The sequence below is a fragment of the Diabrotica virgifera genome, chromosome 5 (assembly GCF_917563875.1).
Source record: "Diabrotica virgifera virgifera chromosome 5, PGI_DIABVI_V3a".
Taxonomy (NCBI): Eukaryota; Metazoa; Arthropoda; class Insecta; order Coleoptera; family Chrysomelidae; genus Diabrotica; species Diabrotica virgifera.
The window spans coordinates 170,150,887-170,173,603 of NC_065447.1; the positions used below are offsets into that span (position 1 = coordinate 170,150,887).

Here is a 22,717-nt window from a genome sequence, read left to right on the forward strand (position 1 = left end):
TATCTACACATATGTTAAACTTATTAAAAAGTAACAAGGCCCCAGGACCAGATGATATGTATCTAGCGATTTAACATATCGGAAAAAACGCAAAAATGAGGAAAAACAGGTTTTTTCCGTTTTTTCCAGACCATTGGAAAAATTCGAAAAAATGGGAAAATTTATATATTTTTGACTTTGACTAAATTGAGACTTGAAACGTGAAAAAAATATCCTACCAATTTTAGTAATTTAAATATATTTTTTAAAAATAAATACAGGAACATAGGGCAGACCTGGACAGAACGGGATACTTAGAAAGAAAAATCATAGAAAGAAAACTAAACTGTGTATTAAAAAATAACAGTCAGACATGATCACTTGCTATTAAACTTCATATAACTTACTTTATTTATAATCTAAATTGCTTAGTTATTTGGTTATAACGAACTTAACGTATCAGTCCGAAATTCCCATTTTGCCCCGGTTACGGGGCAAAATGGGAAATGCTAGGAGGCAAAATAGGAATGTATTTTAGTCAGGCTGGCAAAGTTCACAAATATGAGCACCTTCCTTCATCCTCAACACCTGCGCAGGAATTATGAGCCCATCCATTGCAGACACAACACACTACCCATCCTTCAGTTAACTGCAAATATAAGTATCCACAGTAGATGCAATCACAATCCTCATCATCTTCTGATGAATCAGTGTCCATCTCGTTTTCTCCTTTAGTTTTCTTTGATTTTTTTTATTAGTTTAAGTTTTAGTGAGATTCTTCTTACGTTTAAATGCTGTAAAGTAGTGGTAATTTAGGAGAGAGGGGCAAGATGGGATAATATCCCGTCTTGCCCCGACCGCTTTGTCCCAACAGACATAATTTAAAATAAAATTAGTAATTTCTAACGTAAAAGATATAAAAAGGTTCACAGCACGCAATATTAAAACTCAGTAACATATCTATCATATTTGAATGAAAAACGTGATAAAACTTGCTTACTCACCTCATAGCACTTCTATAAATATCATCAAAATTTTTAACAAAACAAGAGACAGCGGATTTTATGTCTGTAAAGAAGCACACTACGTGACTAGAAGTTTCTTTCCAATGACTGAAGTGAGTCAACCCACGTTCGTTCGAATGACGCTATTGCCAATATTATGACTACTATAAGTTATGCACACCGATGCATTTCCCGTTCTGCCCCGAGTCTCGTGTTGCCCCGGTCTCCCCTACTTTAATAATATCTATTAATATCTAAGATATAAGTACATACATGTACGGTATGCGACAAAATAAACAGTACTGAAATTCGTATGCCTCAAATTTCTATGTGTCAGGCGCCTAGACGTACTGAGCGGTTTCCGAACATCAGTATAAGGTATGTTAATGTCGTATGTGATAATATTAGATGCTCCAGGATGGTTTTCAGTTTTGCATAAAAAAAATTATGGTGGAGTACTATTTTTGGACATACGGAAAATGTTACGAAAACGATCCAAGCTTAAAATCAACAATAGTTTCAGCAGGACGGAACAACCTGTCACACTGCCAGGTAGTCTCTTCGAATACTGCGCGATAATTTTGGGAGTTTCCACTGACCAGAACTAACGCCACCAGATGCGTACATATGGGGAATGCTGAAGGAGTCAACCGTCTATCATTTCGGAATTGTGGACTAGAATAATTAAAGATTTTTTCGTGCCAGAGCCATTGGAGGATCTAGAAATTTTCCTTGGGAGGGGAAATTTGCCTAAGGGGAACTTCTAATGAAAAACCAACCATAAGACATAAAAAATATAAACTCAGATTACATAAAAGACATAAATATAACTTATAGGCATTAAATAACCTTGTTAGGAGGGACAATTTTCTCATTTTCCCTCCCCGTAGATCCGCCACTGGCCAGAGGGCATCTTTAACATCGGTTTTATCGGGAACGTGCGTCGTCGTAAATAATGTTTGGAAGGCTAATATAATGTATAATAGATATATAAATAATCATAAACATTTCAATATTCATTTCAGTACTGTTTATTTTGCCTCATACTGTATATAGGGTCAAGAATTATAATTATTATCTAATAATTGAAAGTATCAAAACCTAAACTTCAAAGGTAGAGAGCACATTATTTAACCAAAGTGCTCAGTGGTATATTTTCATCTGAGTCGGAATCTGAATGTTCAGACCAAGCATCTGATGCAGACTCCATCTCCGGTTCATCATCCTGGACGGACAAAACAACATGATTTTTGTCAGTCACTTCTAAAAATGGATTGATCTGGTCTATACTAAATTAATGCCTGTTTTTTATAACCAAATTTGAATGAATACCAACCAACCTTTGAATTTTATCCTGTAATAATATATTTCTTTGGCTTGTATGGATAAGGCCGTGTAAAGACCAGTTTCTTTCTGAAGAGACGGAAGGTGGAGGTAAATTTAAAATTCGGGAGGCAATTGGCATAAGTGGCTGCGGTATATACAAACCTTGCCACCATATAACGGAATGAGTACTATTCGCACTATACCATAAAGAATTTCGACTAAAAATCCAGTTCTTGTTCTAAATTGGGCTAGATTTGCCACCACGTTCCGTCCATCTAGATTTAGTGAACGAGCCATTTCAGAAATGAAGTACAGTAGACTCGCGACTATCCGAGGTAACTGGGACCGTGACTACCTCGGATACGGAAAAACTCGGTTAACACTGAGATTGGTTGTACTGATAGAGAAACATGTAAATAACCATAGGTTATTTTGATGACTTGTCTATAAAAGATCAAAACATTTATCTTATCAATATTACTGTTTAAAAAGTCTTTGATTTATTTTTGCGTGAGCTTCATTCCTCTTTTTGAGGCGGCGATGTTGCGTCAAAGTTGAAAATTGTAACTCATCGGTTACGACTTTTGCCTTGGTTAACCGAGGGGCTCGGATAACCAAGGCTCGGATAGTCGCAAGTCTACTGTATATAGCTTCCATTAGTTGGTCTTTATTCAATTGTTCTTCTTTAAAGCGAGCAACAGGAAGATTGGCTGCAAAATGTATCGGCTTAGAACAAAATTCGTAGCGTTCTTCAACATATTTTAGCAAGCTTTCGATGTGAGAACTAGTCCGCTCAACTTGTTGGGGAATATTTAATATTTTGTCTTTTATATACTTCAAGACAAATGGCTCTTCTGATAATATAGATCTATCCGATTCTACTAAATTTATCTATTTTGACATGGGATGCAGAATTTGTTTAGTACATAATATACAGGGTGTAACAAAAATACAGGTCATAAATTTAACCACATATTCTGGGACCAAAAATAGTTCGATTGAATCTAACTTACCTTGGTACAAATGTGCTCATAAAAAAAGTTACAGCCCTTTGAAGTTACAAAATGAAAATCGATTTTTTCCAATATATCGAGAATTATTAGAGATTTTTTATTTAAAATAGACATGTGGCATTCTTATGCCAGTAGTATTTTAAGAAAAAAATATAGTGAAATTTGGACAACCCATAAAATTTTATGGGGGTTTTGTTCCTTTAAAACCCCCCAAACTTTTGTGTACGCTCCAATTTAATTATTATTGTAGCACCATTGGTTAAATACAATGTTTTAAAAAATTTTTTGCCTCTTAGTACTTTTTCGAAAAATTAGTTATTATCGAGATATTTTGAATATTTGTCAAATCCACCACATATTTGTAAATGGTTAAGTACGATTATGGAGACTTGGTAATAACGTGAAAATTTATTTATGATTTACCTTTTTAGGTATATTTTGAACCATATTAAAAAAGAAGCCACATTTCGATAAAGAGTGCTTTATCGAAAAAATACAAAGAGACAAAAAGTTTTAAAAATACTGTGTTTAACTAATGGTGCGGCAGTAATAGTTTAATTGGAACGTACACAAAAATTTGGGGGATTTAAAGGTACAAAACCCCCATAAAATTTGTATGTAAACATATTAAGAAAGAAGCCGCAACTTGATAAAAACTGCTTTATCGAAAAAATACTAAGAGGCAAAAAAGTTTTAGAAATATTGAATTTAACTAATGGTACCACAACAATAATTTAATTGGAACGTACACAAAAGTTTGGGGGTTTTAAGGGAACAAAACCCCCATAAAATTTTTATGGGGTGCACAAATTTCAATATAATTTTCTTTAAGATGCTCCTGCCATAAGAGTGCCACATGTTCATTTTCAATAAAAAATCTCTAATAGTTTTCGATATACTTGAAAAAATCGATTTTCATTTTGTAACTTCAAAGGGCTGTAACTTTTTTTATGTGCATATTTGTACTAAGGTAAGTTAGGTTCATTCGAACTATTTTTGGTCCCAGAATATGTGATTTAAATTTATGACCTGTATTTTTGTTTCACCCTGTATATTGTAACAAATTTAAATTTTTCCGTGTTTTTCCTTTTTTCATGTTTTTTTCAGGAAATTTTAAATCTGTATGTGTATCTACGACACACGGGCCAGATTCCAAAATATTTGATTCGCTCTTCATTTTTTTGCCCTACCCAAAACACCACCTGCGAAATTCTGCAAGGACCACCGGCTAATCGGCTAATAAGCCTAATGAGCCTCTTTTTAAACCTTTTCTTGAGAATATATATGAGACTACACACAAGATTATTATTTAAGAATGTGAAGAGGTCAACAGCTGGAGTCAGTCTGGTTTAAAAAATGGACTTGGTACGAGAGAGGCGATCTTTAGTATACAAACAATAATACAGAATTGTTTAAACCAAAGAAAGGATGTTTATGAAGAAACATCCGATAACGTAAAACACGAACTAATGAACAAATATCTAGAAGAGTTGGCATTGGATGCCAAGGATATGAGTTATCGTCAATCGGTATTGAAACAGCGTCTTTAAAAACGGCTTCAAAATTTCAATGAAACGGAAGATTTCTCAATAAAAAAGGGAGCAAGGCAAGGTTGTATACTTTCCCCAATGTTTTTTAAAGTATAGTAGAAAAAGCGTTGGCAGAAGCAGTGGCAAACTCTAATACGGGTATCAAGGTAAACGGCATATTTATTAACAACATCAGGTATGCCCATTACACAATAGTGGCAGATAACATCAAATATCTTCAATGGCTTTTAAATGATCTAACAATCTAAAACTCATACAAATGAAGCTTTGGATTTGAAAATAAATATCAAGAAAACCAAAACAATTATTACAGGTAGAAATAATTAAATATTTATAAAATAATATATAATACCATGAGAAGAAGTATCCTCACTTATGTGTGTGAAAAGTGGACAATAAAATAAGAAAACCAAAAACAAAATAAGAGCAACAGAGATGGAATTCCTAAGGAGAGGCTGCAGAGTAACAATAAGAGATAAAATAAATAACATAGAGATTAAGAAAATAATGATAATGGGCTCAGATATAATAGACAACATCAAACACAAGAGATGAAGAGATTAACCTGGTACGGACATGTCAGAAGAGCAGACCACAATCGTTGGATAAATAGAATAACAGAGATCTTTCAGAGATGAAGCGGACAAAGCAATGGAAAAAACACATCTACAGGAAGGGGACTGACAAAACAGAAAGAAAAGAACTGGAGAGAACGGTTGAGTGAAGGAATACAGTGAAAACTGTGGAAATCCTTAGTATACCTATATACAGGGTGAGTCATGAGGAACTGTACATACTCCTACCTCGTATAGAGGCCCCTATGGGGAATAACAAATGACCATTAAAAAGTGTCTGCTCCCCTTGTTTAATAATATACAGGGCGAGTTTCGCATTTTGACAGAAATTTATATTCGTCATAATTTTTGAACGGTCAGATCGATGTGTCTCTTATTTTGGTCAATCGTTACACTATTACCACCTAATCAACTGATTTATTCAAACTAGAAAAAAATCAGGTCCGGCTTTAAAAAATTAGTTCGTTTTGGTCTTAGAAAAAATTTCACCCTGTATACGCTTTTTGAACACTCTAATATGAATTTTACAAATTAGACAAATATGCAATTAAAATGGCATATTTTTTTTCCCCACACGATTACTTAATTTTTTATAAAAAAATCAAATTTGACTATGAATTAAAAGTTTGGTAAAGTAAACCAAAGATTTAAAAAAATTAACTTTTTGTTGTTCTGAAGCTATTTTCTTGTGGCATTTTTATAATCAAGTATATTCAAATGGGAAATAAGCCACAATTTTACCTAAAAATGATTTTATTAACGTTTCGACGCCCAAGTCGGGTGTCGTTGTCAAAATACAAAATAATACTAAATAAACAAAAATGGTGTTTAGAAAAAGTGTATAGAAAACCAACACACACCAACAGATATCTCAATTACAAATCAAATCATAACATCAACGTTAAAAAGGGAATCATTAAATCCTTATATGATAGAGCCAAAATTACTTGTTCTAACGAAAATTCATTTTTAAAAGAAAAACAATTGTTAACATCTGTTTTATTAAAAAATGATTATCCCATATCGTTTATAAATAAGGAATTATCAAGATTGGATCGAATGGAACAGAACAACTTAGAACGAGATCCTACAACATTCACAAGAAATAACACGAGGAAAATATCAATACCATATATAAAAGGACTATCCGAGAAACTTAAAACAATAGGAAATAAATTCAACATATCAACAACATTCAAAACAACAAACACATTGAGATCTATTCTATCTAAAACTAAACCTAACAGTGAACAAGAAAGAACAAAGAATTGTATTTATAAAATACCTTGTGAATGCGAACAATTTTATATAGGTGAAACGTCAAGACCATTAGACGTTAGAGTAAATGAACATCAGTCCTATATAAAAAATAGAGAATTTGATAGATCTCAAATATGTCAACACGCATGGGATAATGAACATAGAGTTCAGTGGAGAGATTCAAATATAGTCCTGAAAGAAGCAGATAGTAAAAAGAGAAAAATCAAAGAAGCGGCTCTAATTATGCTAAATGAAACCAATTGTGTCGCAAATTCCTCGGTAGAATGCAGTAGGATGTGGTTACCCATATTAAAGGAGGAAGTCAATAGAAAGAAAATACCACAATTAGTAAATCAGTAACATATCGAGTTAGTACACATTTAGTATTTTAGTATTATTTAAAATTTAAAATATCAAGTCAGAATTTGGTATTATTTTTGAGAATAAACTAAATGTAAACCCAAATACTTACGATGTCGGGATAGTATCACGAGGTTTTTCCTGGTTTTCCCTCGTGATTTACTATGGAATCTCTAACGCGAGAATTTCAGTGCCACCGTTGCATTTGGTTGTCTTTTTAAAGACAGATCACATGCTATGATTTTTTGTGGCGGATATTCTTGAGTTGGGATTGATTTCATGTAATCGAATGAACTATCTTTTAGTAAAGTCGTCCCAGGAACGCAACTCATCAATATTGGCAATATCATTTTAAAGTCGTCTACTTTAAAATGTATAATACGTGTCTGAATTGCCGATATAAATGAGTCAGATTAAATAAATTATTAGAAGAATTTTTTACTAAGCAACACCATTTTTGTTTATTTAGTATTATTTTGTATTTTGACAACGACACCCGACTTGGGCGTTGAAACGTTAATAAAATCATTTTTAGGTAAAATTGTGGCTTATTTCCCATTTGAATATACTTAAATTAACTTTTATTACAAAAATTATTTTTTTTAACAAATATTTGATTTATGTTACCACCCAATCAACTGATTTATTCAAACTAGAAAAAAATCAGGTCCGGCTTTAAAAAATTAGTTCGTTTGGGTCTTAGAAAAAATTTCACCCTGTATACGCTTTTTGAAAACTCTAATATGAATTTTACAAATTAGACAAATAAGCAATTAAAATGGCATATTTATTTTTTCCCCACATGATTACTTATTTTTTTATAAAAAAATCAAATTTGACTATGAATAATAATCAAAAGTTTGGTAAAGTGAACCATAGATTTAAAAAAATTTACTTTTATTAAAAAAAAGAATTTTTTTTTGAACAAATATTTAATTTATGTTACCACCCAATCACCTGATTTATTCAAACTAGAAAAAAATCAGGCCCGGATTTAAAAAATTATTTCGTTTTGGTCTTAGAAAAAATTTCACCCTGTATAAGATTTTTGAAAACTCTAATATGAATTTTACAAATTAGACAAATGCGCAATTAAAATAGCATATTTATTTTTTTCCCTACACGATTACTTAATTTTTTATTAAAAAATCAAATTTGTCAAAATCGGAATTTTAACCTAAAAATGAAAAAAAAAAGATGAAATCACCGTTTAACTCGCTGCAACGTTCCATTTTAAAATTTTTTTCTGAAATTTTTACAGCACATATCTCTTACCATTGTGAAGACTATGACAATTGTTGTAGATTTTCAGTCTTCTTCTCGTAAAAGTTATGAATTTTTAAAAATAAAAGGTGCAGATTCGTGAATTGCAAAGTTAAATCTCAAAAATTAAGTGAAAAAATTTAAAATTTATCTATTTGATCACGTCTATGTTAAACTATAGAGTCCAAATAGAAGTGTTATGGGGAGTTTTACATCTAGACGTGCTATAGAAAAAAAAATGGTGAAACTTTTAATTTTAAGAAAAACGTTGTTTAATTTTTTTTATTTTTATGGTAAAATTGCAATTTTGACAAATTTGATTTTTTAATAAAAAATTTAGTAATCGGGTGGGAAAAAAAATAAATATGCCATTTTAATTGCCTATTTGTCTAATTTGTAAAATTCATATTAGAATTTTTAAAAAGCGTATACAGGGTGAAATTTTTTCTAAGACCCAAACGAATTAATCTTTTAAAGCCGGACCTGATTTTTTTCTACTTTGAATAAATCAGTTGATAGGGTATTAACATAAATCAAATATTTGTTAAAAAAAATTAATTTTTGTAATAAAAGTTAATTTTTTTAAATCTATAGTTCACTTTACCAAATTTTTAATTCATAGTCAAATTTGATTTTTTTATAAAAAATTAAGTAATCGTGTGGGGAAAAAATAAATATGTCATTTTAATTGCCTATTTGTCTAATTTGTAAAATTAATATTATAGTTTTCAAAAAGCGTATACAGGGTGAAATTTTTTCTAAGACCCAAACGAACTAATTTTTTAAAGCCGGACCTGATTTTTTTCTAGTTTGAATAAATCAGTTGATTAGGTGGTAATAGTGTAACGATTGACCAAAGTAAGAGACACATCGATCTGACCGTTCAAAAATTATGACGAAAATAAATTTCTGTCAAAATGAGAAACTCGCCCTGTATATTAATAAACAATGGGAGCAGACACTTTTTAATGATCATTTGTTATTCCCCATAAGGGCATCTATACGAGGTAGGAGTATATACAGTTCCTCATGACTCACCCTGTATAAATAATTACCAAACGTATTTGGAGAAGAAATCGAACAAGTCAGGTGGTTTAAATACTTGGGTTGTCTGCTAAATGAAAGTGTGGACCCTGAGTCTGAAATAAAGATCAGAGAAAAATATAAGATAAGAAACTTGAAATTTTTTGAAATTTGGTGCCTGCGTCGAATGCTTAGATTATTATCGAAGGAGCGAGTCATCATCAATGAGGAAGTATTAAGAAAAGCTTCCAAGATAAGGAATTTTTTGACTATGTAAAAAATAAGGAGGCTGCATATTTAGGGCACATATTACGAGGAGAACGATACACTTTTCAGCAACTAGTACTCGAAGGAAAGATAGATGACAGAAGCGGTCGAGGACGTAAAAAGATGTGTCATGGCTGCGTAATACTCACCAATGGATAGAAATCCACTGTTATGAAAAGCTTCGCAATGCTGAGAAAAACAGAATAATTTAATACTATCGAACATCTCACCCGACAAGACAATGTACGGTGGAAGTCTACACAGAAGGCACCAAGAAGAAGAATTTCTTAAAATTTTGATAATTTTGTTAGATGTTTCACCGATTTTTGCCATTACTGCCTCGTCTGTCGACTGAAATTCATGCAAAAGTATGTTGTCAGGGATTATACAGGGTGTCCCGAAAATATTGGCCATAAATTATACCACAGATTCTGGGGTCAAAAATAGGTTGATTGATATAGGTAGGTTGACCTATATACAATAGTGCACACAAAAAAAGTTACAGCGCTTTGAAGTTACAAAATGAAAATCGATTTCTTTTCATATATCGAAATTTCTTAGAGATTTTTTATTTAAAATGGACATGCGGCATTCTTATGGCAGCAACATCTTAAAAAAAATTAAAGTGAAATTTGTGCACCTCATAAAGATTTTATGGGGGTTTTGTTCCTTTAAACCCCCCAAACTTTTGTGTACGTTCCAATTAAATTATTATTGTGGCACCATTAGTTAAACACAATGTTTTTAAAACTTTTTTACCTCTTAGTACTTTTTTGATAAGCCAGTGTTTATTGATATATTTTGAATATTTGTCGAATCTACCACATATTTGTATATGGTTAAGTACGATTATAGAGACCTTAAATACTCTGAAAATTTATTTATAATTTACATTTTTATTATTTTGAAAAAGAAGCCACATCTCGATAAAATGTGATTTGTCAAAAAAAGACTAAAAGGCAAAAAAGTTTTAAAAACACTGTGTTTAACTAACGGTACCACAATAATAGTTTAATTGGAAGGTACACAACAAACATTTGGGGGGTTAAAGCCAAGCCGCACACCAAAGAAACATGAAACGAAAAACGTGAAATATGAAACGAAAAACATGTTTCATGAAAAGAAAACACTGCTAAAAAAATCTCAAAGTCCGCCTACTAATGAAACGAGTGTGATTCATGCTCATGACACATTTTTATTTTCGGAGAGTCTCATAAATGGCCGGATATATATTTGTTTAGCAGTGGTTTATTTCCATGAAACGTAATTTACGTTTCATGTTTCTTTGATGTGCGGCCGGGCTAAAGGAACAAAGCCCCCATAAAATTTGTATGTAAATATATTTAAAAAAGAAGCCGCATCTCGATAAAAACTAGCTTATCGAAAAAATACTAAGAGGCAAAAATTTTTTTCGATAAGCTAGTTTTTATCGAGGTGCGGCTTCTTTTTTAAATATATTTACATACAAATTTTATGGGGGCTTTGTTCCTTTAAACCCCCCAAATGTTTGTGTACGTTCCAATTAAACTATTATTGTGGTACCGTTAGTTAAACACAGTGTTTTTAAAACTTTTTTACCTCTTAGTACTTTTTTGATAAGCCAGTGTTTATTGACATATTTTGAATATTTGTCGAATCCACCACATATTTGTATATGGTTAAGTACGATTATAGAGACCTTAAATACTCTGAAAATTTATTTATAATTTACATTTTTATTATTTTGAAAAAGAAGCCTCGATAAAATGTGATTTGTCAAAAAAAGACTAAAAGGCAAAAAAGTTTTAAAAACACTGTGTTTAACTAACGGTACCACAATAATAGTTCAATTGGAACGTACACAAACATTTGGGGGGTTTAAAGGAACAAAGCCCCCATACAATTTGTATGTAAATATATTTAAAAAAGAAGCCGCATCTCGATAAAAACTAACTTATCGGAAAAATACTAAGAGGCAAAAAAGTTTTAAAAACGATGTGTTTAACTAATGGTGTGCCACAATAATGAATTAACTCGAACGTACACAAAAGTTTGGGGTGGTTTAAGGGAACAAAACCCCCATAAAATTTTTATGGGCTGGACAAACTTCACTATAATTTTGTTTTAAGATGTTCCTGTCATAAAAATGATACATGTCCATTTTTCAATAAAAAATCGATAGTTTCAATTTCAATAGTTTTCGATATTTTAAAAAAAATCGATTTTCATTTTGTAACCTCAAAGGGCTGTAACTTTTTTTATGAGCACATTTGTACTAAGGTAAATTAGGTTCAGTTGAACTATTTTTGAGCCAGAATGTGTGGTATAATTTATGATTAATCTTTTCGGGACACCCTGTATATTGTGTTCCGGAATTGTTTATTGGTTCTAAGCACATTTTGATCTATAGAGTTTTTTCACCAAGTAAATAGTTTTTGAGTTATTTGCGAGTGAATATGTTTATTTTCAACAAAAAACTGCTTTTAGACAGTTTTTCGAAAATAACTCAAATACTCAAAGTATTTTACAGAAAAATCTACCTTGAGCAAAAATATAGCATATAAACTAGAAAAAAATAATGGTGTATTTGTGACGCCTGAAGAGGCAGCCCAGTATAGGCAGAGATATAGCTAATGAAATCTAGGTTCTTATTTGTAAAATCCCAATTCGAATATTTCAACGTGAAATAACCAAAAAACAGCACTTTTCTAGGAAAACTTATCCCAGCTTTTCTAGAGTTACAAAAAGCTTTATTCTTGTTTTCTTAAAACGTGTTTAGCATTAAAAGTAAGCAAGTTACGCTCAAAATAAAGTTGGCCTCTTTTATTTGGTTAAAAAAAAAATCGTGAAAATCACCCCCTAATTAGCATCCCAAATGAAATTGATCGTTACCGCCTCACAAGTTACTTTACTTACTTATATATTGTTTATATTTTATATGATCTGTAAGTGTCATCGGTTCAAAGTATTTTTTTTTGAAAAGGCTGTACAAGAAAGGGCTTGAAGGAGTGACTAATCACGAGCGTATGCAAATTTTGAACAGGCATATCTTAACCAATTTTTGTTCTACAGAAAAACAAAAAATCCAAAGTATTTAAAAAAGTGAAATCTACATTTTTTTACTCTTTGAGATTTTTGGTATCTATCACTAATATTTTTTTTTTGAAAAAAGGATTCTATTCAAAATAAAAAGATCATACTTTAAAAACCAATTTTTTTTTCAGAAATAAGCACTCTGAACCAATGAAACTTACAGATCATATAAATAATACATAAGTAAAACAACTTGTAAAGTGGTAACGATTAATTTTATTTGGGATTTTTTAGTAAAAAAAAGGATCAACTTTATTTTGAGCGTAACTTGCTTACTTTTGAGCCTACAAACTTTTTTAAAAAACAAAATAAAGGTTTTTTAAATATTTGACAAAACTTGTGATGAGTTTTCGCCGAAAAGTGCTTCCTTTTTTGGTTATTTCACATTGAAATACTCGATTTGACGAATGAGAACCTACTTTTCATTAGCCAGAACTCTGCCTCTACTCGGTATACAGACTTTATACATATGTACTTCATTTTTTCACTTTTTTATATGCTATATTTTTGCTAATATATGGCAATAATATATGGCAATAATAAATAATAGATGGCGCGTGATATGCTATATTTTCGCTTACTTTTTGAGTTATTTGCGTCTAAGAATGTGGTTTTTGTTGAAAAATGAACATATTCACTCGCAAATAACTCAAAAAGTATTGACTTGGTGAAAAATCTCTATAGAACAAAAATTGCTTATAACTTTATAACTAGTCGGTTTATCCATTTCCGGACTTGTTTTTCTCCCCCATGAAAGGGTAAAACTCACCACCACAGCAAAAGCACACATCGGAACAATATCACTTTTTTCATTGATATGTTGGTTATCTGTATTCCAAATTTGATTTCAATCTAAGCGGTTCTTTAAAATTCAGATCAAAACCCGCGAGTCAATGGACTATGAAGATGTAAATGTTTTACACTAAGAATTTTTCAACTTATTTCAGTCGTTAGGTATAGCATTAATCGGTTTACAAAATCATATATTACATATGTTTTTTCTGTTTGATTAGCAATGTGAAGTATAATTTTCAAAAAAATGGGATAATTATTTTTCTTGAGAAAAAAAAACTGAAATCACACTATTATTTTTGGTAGGGGAGGTAGACAAAATGAACTATCTCTCTCGTTCCATCTCTCCTTGTGGAGTATTGGGCGCTTATGCGTTTCTTGGCCAAAAGTGTAAGATTGTTGTCTGGCAGGGACAGCGCATCTTCTTTTGTTTTTATTCTCTGGATAAATTGTGAACTAATTTCCTCCACTCTCTTCTATCTTTTGCTCTCTTTTTGACCCCATCTTAGTCCAATTTTTTCGTGTTCTATCGTTGTTGTTCTTTTCCAGCTGTTGTCTGGTCTGCCTCTCTTTCTTTTCCCCTCTGGTTGGTATTCAAGTGCTTGTCTTGCTATGCTGCTTTGGTCTTTCCTCAAAGTGTGGCCGATCCATTTCCATTTTTTTTCCTTGTCTGTAGTAGATATGTTAGTTTGCTTTGTTCTTTCCCATAGTTCTGTATTAGTTATTTTGTTTGGCCAGTATATTTTCAGGATTTTTTTTAGAGATTTGTTTACACATGTTTGTAGTTTTTTAGTTGTTTTTTCGTCCTGTTGCTATGTTTCTGCTTCATAGAACAGTATACTTTTAATGCAACTATTAAAGATTTTAATTTTTGTTTATATTTCGTTTGTTTGCCAAATTCTATTTAAAGCATTGAATTCGTGTTGAGCCTTTGTTATTCTCGTCTATATATCCTTTTTACACCCCCGCTCCTTTCCATGACATATCCCAGATATGTGAACTTGTCTACCTCTTCTACTTCTTACAGTTTATCATTATTTTATTATTTGGATGGTTATTATTTTTTAGAAGTTTAGTTTTCTCTGTGTTTATTCGAAATCCGATCGTGTCGGAGTACTGTGCCAAATTTTCAATTTTTGCTTGCATATGATTTCGGTGGAATGAACCATAGGCGTAACCAGGATAATCCTAAGGGGGGGTTACAACTACTGGAAGGTCTCCGAGGGGTATGGTGTTAAGCGTATACGCTCTGAGCTTCGCTGGTGGCGCTCCTAGCGGATTACTAATTCAACTGTCACCGGTAATTTTTAAATTTATTATTTAATTGTTATCGCTTAATATTTACAACGCAAAAAAGTAATTAAATTGTAATCGATTTTTTTAAGGTTTTGCTAATCATTTTGACGTTCTATTGATAAAATATGAATTTCTTACTTCGGATACTTTCACAATTATCGTGTAGATGGCGCGTGTAGATTAATATATTAATTTATAATTACATATTACGGAACATTAAAAAAAATTAAATTCAGTATTTAAAACGTAAGTATATTTAAGGTAAAAATATATACCACAGCATATATACCAACTAATATTTTTTATAATTAATATTTTTAATTTTAATTTTAAATTAATCACTTTGACATTTATGTCAAATTTCCGGTAAACGTTTACAGACTTGCCACTACTGGCGCTCGCGAATTTGTAAATATCCCCTCTACGTACGAGCTCACAGCGTATGGGGGGGGGGGTTATAACCCGCAAAACCCCTCCCTGGTTACGCCTATGGAATGAACTGTCTAATATACCAATAATTTGTAGGTATTTATTATTATTTGTAGTATACTCTAAAAACGTATCTCTGCGACTGACTGGACTCAACAATGAAAAGACTTGGAAATATACCGTGTATAAAATTGATAATGTAGATAGCAATCCTTTTAAACTCTGGCAAGAGATGGGATTCCCAGTTTTTCCAAATAAGAGTCAAAGGAAGAAAATGAGGCAAGTAGAAGTAAGTACACGGTATAGAGTTTTAAATATTTTTCTTATTATTCTGTAATTCCTGTGAAAATAATGTTTTGTCGTTCAATAAGATGACAATGTGGCATTAGGTTGTAATTTAGGTTACGTTGAAATTTCATGTAAATCTATCAACTCACTGATCGTTGAATTCAAACGTGTTCGTACAAGTCTTGAAGACGATCCACGTGAAGGTAGCCCAGCACGTGCATCAACATCAGAAATCGTAGCAAAAATACAGAATTTCTTGAAAATAGGGAACTTGCATAAAATTTTAAATTTGAAAAAAATGTTATAAATCACAACAGAACATAATTTAAAACATGTATCAAAGATACAAAAGTTTTGTTTGGCTTTCGTTTGGCTCCTAAAGACGATTAAAAATTCAAATTATACCAGCCAGCTCAAAACGCGTCGTGACGTCATCCGTTTGTATGTTTACATTCTTCCAACAAAGTAAACAGAATTTTAAATTAGACGTTATAAACGTCAGTAGAAAATACAGTTATGTGACGTTACAAGTGTTTTTGATCGTTTGAACTATTCATAGGAAACTTCTACTTTTACAAAATGGTTTTATTTCCCGTAGTAAACCTTCTTTCCTTTCCTTCAATAACTATATCAAACTCCAATGTCAACAAACTGGTATATATTATTACAATGACATACGATAAATGTTAATAGAATATAAATATTTTTCAATTATACGCGACGATGAGCTGGCCAAATACCCAAGTAGGTGGAGGCCAATAAACTAAAGAAGGAGAAAAAGAATATACCTAAATATAACGCTGTGTCTAGGTACACGCTAACGTGTACGCAAATAAAAAAGTTAGAGTGTCAGAGTGTTAGAATTTGTTTAATCGCGTTTTGTTTACACTTTAATTTTAATATTGATTAATAAAGAGATTTCTTATTTTTTTATTTGTTTAGTGTTTGTTTTTAAATTAACTATGGATTGTGGACAATTATTTAGTTCTTTTAATGAGTTTAACAACATTTTTAAACAGTATGAAAAAATAAGAGACTATAAATTAATATACATTTTTTTAGTTATAAGTGAAATAGTATTACCGTCCAAAATTAAAATAAAAGGAAGACCTAAAGCTTTCACAACAATAATTAACTTGTTCTGAAGCTATTTCCTTGTGGCATTTTTGTAACCAACTATTCTAAATGGGAACTAAGCCACAATTTAACTAAAAAAAAGATTTTATTAACGTTTCGGCGTCTAAATCGGACGTCGTTGAACAAAAATGTTGTTGCTTAGTAAAAAATTTTTTCTAATAATTTATTTAATCTGACTAATTTTTGTATTTTGACAATGTCATCCGATTTGGACGTCGCGTCGAAACGTTAATAAAATCATTTTTTTTTAGTTAAATTGTGGCTTATTTCCAATTTAGAATAGTCGATTATAATAATTAACTTACGTATACAAATTATTTTAACAATATTTTGTACGTGTCATGTCAACTAAATACATATATTTATTTTGCTAACCTAATATATACTTTTATATATACATTGATTTATTACAATTAAGTTTGAAACATCTGAATAGTTCTGCTTCCCTTTCTTAACAAATATTTTTCTATCAAACAAACACTAAACGTATCAAAATAGCATGTACCAAAATATACAGTCATTGCGCACGCTAAATAATGACATCACTGGCTTGATGAAGTTAAATTCGCGTGTACCTAACTTTTTTATTTGCGTACACGTTAGCGTGTACCTAGACACAGCGAAATATAACCATAATAACTAATGTAAAACTATGTGACGTCACGGGTCGTTTGAACTATTTTATACCGCAGAAGACTTTAAATATGTATTTCTAAGTTATTACGAGTTTTTGAAGCGTGAAATTTTGGAAATCTCATTTCTAAACAAAACTGAACATTATTATCTAATAAAAAAAATGTGCAAGTTCCCTATTGTGTATTAACTGAGATAGATTAACTGAGAAAGCTATGTGTATAATGTTTACTACATTTACTAATGATGGAAGAAAAAACATTCAGATCCGACGTTTTTAACAATATCTGGAGCGTTTTAAAATGGAGAAGGTTCTTCTCTTGATCCGTTTAAAACCGATTTCTAAATGGGGATTCCAACGGAATGTGTTGATGCGCGGTTCACCAGTTTACCAATTTAAACGTCGGCAAAGAGAAATATCAAATATATAATAGTGAAAAGAAAAGAGAGTACATTTGGTACCCCACGGTACTGTAAAATTAATAAATATTTACTTGGTGGTCAAATCGGTTGGACCATCATGTCCCCAAGAGTATCAAGGTACACTACCAGTGTAGGTGTTAAAAATATTAGTAGGTTGGTTAGTTCACACAATGATAAGAATCACAACACAATGTCATTAGACCACAAAATTACCACGACACTGACCGTATCTCCGTTGCCGAGTTGTAAGAATCCTCTTTCAGCTACTGATTTTCTTTGAACTGCGTCTCCTTTACCGACAACCGATAGGACAAGCCAAACCAGTCCGATCTAGCCATAAATGGCCATAAATAAGAGGTTTTTTCTTTGTCCAAGGATAGTAAATCACAAAATTGAGGCAAATAACGCTATTTCACGTTGCTGTGATTCCTGTCTTCCGTTATATCGTTTTCTGTTACATTTTCTATTTTGCAAAGCCTGCCGCGCCACGTTCCGTTTGAGTCCTCAGTTAAACAAGCAAACAATACGACAAGCGGTGATTTCAAACAGAAGAATGTATATAATTTATTTAATTCGAAACACATTTAACTGTTGTCCGAAAACAGAAAAAAATGTTTGTTTGATAAATAAATATTGTTTTTCGCTTAAATTCAATATTAAAGCTGCCACCCACCTGCCTCTCAGCAGTTTGAACATTTAATTTAAGCGAAAAGCAATGTTTATTTTTCAAATTAACATTTTTTCTGTTTTCTGACAGCAGTAAAATCTATTTTGCATCAAATTAATTACCTACATTCTTCTTTTTGTTTCAATTAATTTAATAAAGAAAATTGGGCACCCTGTATAAATAATTATGTTAATGTTTATATTAGTGAATAGAAAATTGAATAACCTTTCGAATGAGCTATCACACGACCCCTATTCTCGTTTAAAAAGATCATCGATTATGTCATCACGCCCAGATGGATGACGTCACTAGTATTATATATATGCCAAAAAATTATAATTTAAAAATAAAAATCGACCTGTTTCAGGATTCATCTCCAGAATCAGCGATTCTGGAGGAAATTAATTGATTCCAACTCAAACGTCCTCACCGTATATGAAAATTTACATACATTTTCAGTTATACATTTATGGGTAAAATAGGAAATAAGTTAAGCATTATGAGAACAGGTTTTGTGAGACGTAGGGTGAATACTTTGCTAAAATCAGTTTAAAATTTTATTGAAATTTTATTAAACTTATAAATACGATTTTGATTTTATGACTTTGTTTTAGGCTCCTCTCAGGCTAGTTTCACCAACAGATCTCAAAGATACATATCTTCAATTTCACCTAACTCTTAACATGCCCAGTGTACATTTGGTACAAGTATGTTCAAAATCAGATACTCTCCCTAAGAGAGTGACTTCTGTAATGTTTTATAATGTTACTTGGAATGAAGTGATCATTACCTGGAAGTTTCACTCAAGCAATGCTAGGTACGTTTATATTCACTTACATTTATTTTTTTGTATTAGTTTAGTAACATATTCGATATATGCTGTTTTTAAATGAGAGAAGCAGGGAGACTATTTCTTATCGGCAACCGTTCTATGGCATTAACCCAGTGACCCATATAGTTGTAGGCTATTTGGAATAGAAATCCATTTTGGTAATTTGATATTGGCACAACAACAATACATACTCTGACCATCCAATACAGCATAAGATTACCTGGTTAGATACAAGAGGACGTAACTCTATGATTGACTACATTATAACAAACAGACAAATACACCCCAGGGATATAATAGATGTGCGCACTCTATCGTCCGCCAATGTAGGATCCGACCATGGCCTGGTACTAGGGAAAATAAAAATAGAAATCAACACACAACGCAAGCGAAATACAAAAGTCGAAGAAAAGTTAAACATAGAAAGCTTAGAAGACGAAGGGACACAAAACTTGTATAGAAACAGACTAACAGAAAAGCTAAACAGCCGTAACCTAGAGACTAAAAAGGATATAGAAGAAACCTGGAAAATTATTAGAAAAAGTATCCTACAAGCAGCAGAAGAAGCTTTAGGTAAAAGAAAAGTCAACAGAAATAAACGGGAATACAAAACTCCATGGTACGACGAAAGGGTGAAAGCACTAGCAAATCAAAAGAAACAAGCTTTCCTAACATACAAAAGAATGAAGACACCGGAGGCACGAGACGACTACGTGACAATCAGGAATAGAGTAAACCAAGAAATAGATAACATCAAAAAAGAACACTGGGAGAAATTTATCAAAATATGGAATTCGACCTCTATGGATCCCAGAAAAAGGTGTGGAAGATGATAAGGAGACAAAAAACAGAAATGAATGAATTTGTACGGATAGATAACATTACGGAGACACAATGGACTGAGCATTTCACGAAATTATATGGAGAAGGAGAAGAAGAGAATAGAGAAATAAACATTAATGAAACCCACGATAGAGTACTAATATCAGAAGAAGAGCTATAAGAACGAATAAAAAAATTAAAAAATAGAAAAGCACCTTGTCCTGATAAGATAAATAATGAACTGCTAAAATATGGAGGAGGAACACTACTCAAATGGCTCCTAAAATTATTTGTCGATATAATAAATATCGGAGTAGTACCAGCGGAATGGAAGGAAAGTCTCCTGCTACCGATACTCGGAGACTCGAAAAATCCTGAAAATTATAGAGGCATTAGTCTGATGAACAGCATATTAAAATTGTTGACGGCAGTCATAAAAGATAAAATCGAGGAAAAAGCGAACATGGCAGACGAACAACAAGGCTTCCGGAAGAACCGCAGCACAATAGATGCAATTTTTATTATCAGCAAATAGTAGAAAAGTCTACTGAATACGGAAAACCAGCATACATGTGTTTTGTAGATTTAAAAAGTGCTTTTGACAGGGTGAGGGGAAATGATATCTTAAATTTATTACAAGCTGAACAAATAGACCACCAGATAATAAGGCTAATTAATGAAATTAACAAGAACAACAAGACCAGAGTTATAATGTCAACAGGAGAAACAGAACGCATATAACTAAAAGGAGGAATCCGAGTCCAATGGACTCGCTCAGCCCATTGTTATTCAATATGGTGATGAATCAAATAATTCACGAAGTAAGAAAACGACACGGATACCACATGGGAGCGCATAAAATCACGATACTATGCTATGCCGATGATGCAGTACTAATTGCTGATAACGAGGATGATCTACAAAGGCAGCTCCACACTTTCAATATCACAGCAAATAAACTTAATATGAGAATATCAGTAGAAAAAACTAAATGTATAGTGATAAGTAAAGAGCCGCGTAGATGCAAGTTAGAAATAGACGGCAAAATTGTAGAACAAGTAATGAAATTCAATTACCTAGGAGTAGAGATCACTAGTGACAGGAATATAAGAACAGAGACCACAACACAAGCAACAAAAGCGGCAAGAGTAAGTGGTTGCCTCCGAGAAACCATATGGAGAAACAAATATCTGACCACGGAAAGCAAAATAAAAGTATACAAGACAACAGTAAGACCTATCCTAACATATGCAGCGGAGACAAGGGCCGATACAAGAAAGACAAAACAACAAATCAACAATATCGAAATGAAAGTATTAAGATCAATAGCTGGCATATCATTAAGAGACAGACAAAGCAACAGAAGTATACGAGAACGATGCAAAATTCAAAATATTAACAGGTGGATAAAAACAAGAAAGAAAAACTGGAACGAACATGTACACCGAATGGAACCAGATAGATTAGCGAACATCTGTAAAAACAACAAGCCGTATAGCAGAAGACCCGTTGGAAGGCCGCCGAAAAGGTGGAAAGATAATGTACAGTCAACAACAACTGAAACAGAATAAGAAGCAGACAAACAGAAGTAATCCTAGTCGCGCGAAGAAGAAGTAGAAGAAGATATTGATTTCTTCCAGCACGTCACACCCTTTCTCAGCGGCATAGGGAACCTTATTTTACGAATGACCCTCGTAGCATCGTAGCATTCTGAGTTACGATTTCAAATCCAATTTGATTTAGATTTAGATAATTTGGATGAAAGTTAGTCTGGTTTCTTCCAAATTTGATTTTTTCCTGTTCCCACTGTTCATTTAATACTGTAACCAGATAAGATATTAAATGTGTATATTAACACTGACACTGGTTCTACCATTTTCTGAATGTTGGTAAATTGTAATATAGCTTGCATTGTTGCTTAACAATAATAAATCTTTATCGCATGGTATTATATTTTCCGGTAGAAAAAAACGAGAAAACTTATCTTCAACAAAACGTGTTATGGTCAAATTGTCGGTTTTCTCCAATTGCTTTGACGCAACAGGGTAACATTTATTTTTTACATCTTCGTGTAAAACCCAGGGCCGTGTCGTGCTTTGATGCGGTGAGGCAGTCGCATCAGGCGGCATAACAAGGGGGCGGCATAATCAGTAAAATCTAATATAATAATGGATAATTCAAAATTGGGGAGAAGTTGGGAAAAGAATTAGACTTTTGGCCTCACAATGTTTAGCTTTTCGTGGAACCACTGATAATTTGTTTCAACCTAATAATGGAAACTTTTTAGTACAAAGTTAGTACAAATGCTCTCTGAGTTTGATCCAGTAATGGAAGAAAATATCAGGAGAGTTTAACGAAAGTCGGAGAGTCTGATAAGTGGTTTGTGACTTATTTAAGCAACAGTAGGCAAGATGAATTGATAAGTTTTATGGGTAATATTATTTTAAACAAAATTGTCGAAATAGCAAAAATCGCTAAATATTTTTCGATAATCGCCTATTGTACCCCAGACGTAATAGGTCTGGATCCCGCGTATGAAAAAAAAGTTGATTAATAGCAAGCTGAAAATTTGTTAATAGCTTAAGGGTGTCTAGTAGGACAAACTTTGATATATGGGAACACTGGAACAGGGGAAGTTTTAATTGTGGAACAGGTTAAAAATTTGGAACGGTCAGACCACGAAAACGTCACATGTATTTTGTCCGA

The 22,717-nt window shown here is 32.3% G+C and overlaps 1 protein-coding gene across 1 annotated transcript in view; it reads left to right on the forward strand.

Moving 5' to 3' along the window:
• The window catches only part of LOC114330652 (alpha-L-iduronidase), a 196,023-nt gene that overhangs the window by 91,851 nt on the left and 81,455 nt on the right, over nt 1-22,717 (forward strand). The window contains exons 8-9 of the mRNA XM_028280057.2: nt 15,326-15,498; nt 18,972-19,174. Coding sequence (XP_028135858.2) covers nt 15,326-15,498; nt 18,972-19,174 — 376 coding nt within the window. The remainder of the gene's footprint in view (nt 1-15,325; nt 15,499-18,971; nt 19,175-22,717) is intronic.